This window comes from Lactuca saligna, chromosome 4 (assembly GCF_052625555.1).
Source record: "Lactuca saligna cultivar CGN05327 chromosome 4, ASM5262555v1, whole genome shotgun sequence".
NCBI lineage: Eukaryota > Viridiplantae > Streptophyta > Magnoliopsida > Asterales > Asteraceae > Lactuca > Lactuca saligna.
Genome location: NC_136420.1, coordinates 273,868,710 through 273,871,365, shown reverse-complemented (window position 1 = coordinate 273,871,365; position 2,656 = coordinate 273,868,710). Strand labels below are relative to the sequence as shown.

At 28.9% G+C, this 2,656-nt stretch overlaps 1 protein-coding gene across 2 annotated transcripts; it reads right to left on the bottom strand.

Moving 5' to 3' along the window:
- Window positions 1-729: 729 nt before the first annotated feature.
- On the bottom strand, window positions 730-1,845 carry LOC145039143 (transcription factor MYB90-like). 2 transcript variants are annotated; one of them, XM_078987258.1, is made up of 4 exons: window positions 1,692-1,845; window positions 1,461-1,590; window positions 1,164-1,351; window positions 730-1,076 (listed from the first exon to the last, which is right to left on the bottom strand). In XM_078987258.1, the coding sequence occupies exons 1-4, from the start codon at window positions 1,819-1,821 to the stop codon at window positions 847-849; spliced, it is 678 nt and encodes a 225-aa protein (XP_078843384.1). In that variant the 5' UTR covers window positions 1,822-1,845; the 3' UTR covers window positions 730-846. The 2 variants fall into 2 exon arrangements, with proteins under 2 accessions (XP_078843384.1, XP_078843383.1); XM_078987257.1 differs by having other exon boundaries at window positions 730-1,351.
- Window positions 1,846-2,656: the final 811 nt, after the last annotated feature.

Here is a 2,656-nt window from a genome sequence, read left to right as displayed (position 1 = left end):
TCGTTTCGAAAAAAACAAATGACACCTAAATTGACAAAAACATCCATGTATGGCATTTCAACTATAACATTTCGTAGTGTTTCGTAGTAGGCCAACTAAAAATGTGGTTATTTGTAGTTATTAGTAGAGAAATGATTAAAAATACGGTTATTTATTATGCTTTTCTATATCTTTAACAAACAATCGCATTATCTAATATGTTTATCATGATTTAATTATATTTTTATCATTTAGTTGTTGGTTATTACATTTGTTTTTTATTTTGGTTTATATCGTAACTTATTGGACCAGCACTTAATAAAACAAAAAGTAGCATATCAGTCATATAAAAACACTTCTTACATAAAAATCATAAACTATATATTCGTTTAAACAGACAATCTAAAAATGGCCAAATATTATTGCTTTATCAAAAAAAAAAAAAAAAAAAAGCGTCATACAAAAAAATTCAAGAAAAGGTTTGTATATTAAAAAGTATACGTTAATTAAGATATCCTCTTTGAGAAATGAATGTAACCAAAATAGATAATAAAAATACCAGAAGACTGAAGTTTAAGTTTATACTAATTAATTGACATATATATTTACTTTATAGAATATTAAAAGTTTATTTATTGTATAGAATATTGAATGACTTTCTATGTTTGGCGATAAAGTAGAAAACTTTATGAATCTTTATTGCTTCTTTTTGTGTTGCAGACTCTTACTAGATCACATATATATAGTCTATATAGAAACTCAGAAGAGTTGCTTCTTAATACCATGCAATAAATCACAACATAACACTATATACTTTCTTAATTATTGATCAATAATACACAAACACGAGTGAAACAATGTTCAAGATCATAGTTGATCCGAGTTTATAAACTCCATCGTGATATCATCCATCGGGAAATCAAAGAAACTAATTTGATCATCGTCTTGATCGACAACATTTAACGCCTTTCCTTTCCCCGAAGAACCACAAAATGACCATCCAATTGTTCCATCAATTTCCTTTTCATGATCATCAAATAAATCATCTATATACTTGTTAATGTTGTCATCAACTACATTAGATGGCAAGTTTAACCCTGAGGACAGATTAAAGTTATTTTTAGTATCATCATTACAAGATTTTAGCTTACCACCTTCACAAGCCATAATGTAAGGGTTGTTACCCAAATTTAGGGTTTTGGAAAAGATCCGCTGTTGTGGCTTAATAATTGTGACCTTGCTTTTTTGTAATAATTCATCATCTTTAGGTTCTTTCTTTCGTTGTTTCGAACAAGAACGCTGATGAGTGTTCCAGTAATTTTTCACATCATTAGCGGTTCTCCCTGGTATTCTTCCAGCAATCAATGCCCATCTGAAATTATAATATCGTAACTCTAATCTTTTTTTCTTAATTAATATATACCGAAATTCCGAAAATGAATGAAAAATTAAGTAATTAAGAAATATTCAAGTTGGTTCACCTGTTTCCTAACAACTTATGAAGCCTAAGTATAAGATCAACTTCATCTTGAGCAAAGTCTCCTCGTTTTATGTTTGGCCTCAAATAATTCAACCATCGTAGCCTACAACTCTTCCTGCACCTGTTTAAGCCTACAAAGATAACAAGAAACTTATTAACACAAAGAACGAAATACATAAAAAGGGAGTTAGCAAATGAATGTTTAGTAACACCAGAAGGATTAATTTGTAACCTGCTTTGAGAGGAATGAGGTGCCATTTCCCTTCACCATGTTTTTCAATATAGTTCTTGAGAAGCATATCTTCTTGCACAGTCCATGCACCTTTCCTTAACTCAGGACCCGTATTGCTATATGGTCTCATTTTGTTTCTACTCTATGCAACTGTTCGTACACACACACACACATATATATATATATATATATATATATATATATATATATATATATATATATATATATAGAGAGAGAGAGAGAGAGAGAGAGGGGGTGAAAGGGCCCAAATTTTTATAGAAATTTTTATGTTTAGAAGATAATATAAATAATTTTCTTTTATTTAATTATTTATTATAAAAAACTCAGATTACTTATTTTTAAAAGCCGTTTTTTTTCTTTTGCCCTGACCTACAAATATGTTTGAACGGCCGTGAAAAGTGAATTTCAAGTTTTAGTAAAAAGAATTCTACAATTGCAAGAAGCACGTGCTCGTTTCCTAAATTCATAACACATAGCCATGGGATACAAGTTTTTAACGACCTCTTGTCCACATATATATCGACCACGTGCACACTCATGCTACTGATTGACGACGTTACAACATTGGGGAAATTGCAAGAACTAAAAGAAGGTTATCTGAACAAAAATATTAATAGTATTCTATTGTGTAGTGATATGATTTTAGATACGTATCGCTATAGAACTGACGTATCTAGTCGGTGCGGTGTGGGTACAAGTTGTATCCCCATAAAAAATTAATATATTGAATTTTGATGTGTATATATATATATATATATATATATATATATATATATATATATATATATATATATATATATATATATATATATATATATATATATATATAAATAACGTGTTAAGTTATTTTGTTTTTTTTACTAACTATTATGTTCCAAAATAAATAGATCTGGACCACCGGATGAACAGTATCAACAATCATGATGTGATTGTCTATGATATTA

Coding starts and splice junctions, on each gene's coding strand:
- LOC145039143 (XM_078987257.1), bottom strand. CDS start 1,821: ATGAGACCATATAGCAATACGGGTCCTGAGTTAAGGAAAGGTGCATGG. Junction 1,591..1,691: donor CCTCATTCCTCTCAAAGCAG/GTTACAAATTAA, acceptor TTATCTTTGTAG/GCTTAAACAGGTGCAGGAAG. Junction 1,352..1,460: donor CATAAGTTGTTAGGAAACAG/GTGAACCAACTT, acceptor TTATAATTTCAG/ATGGGCATTGATTGCTGGAA.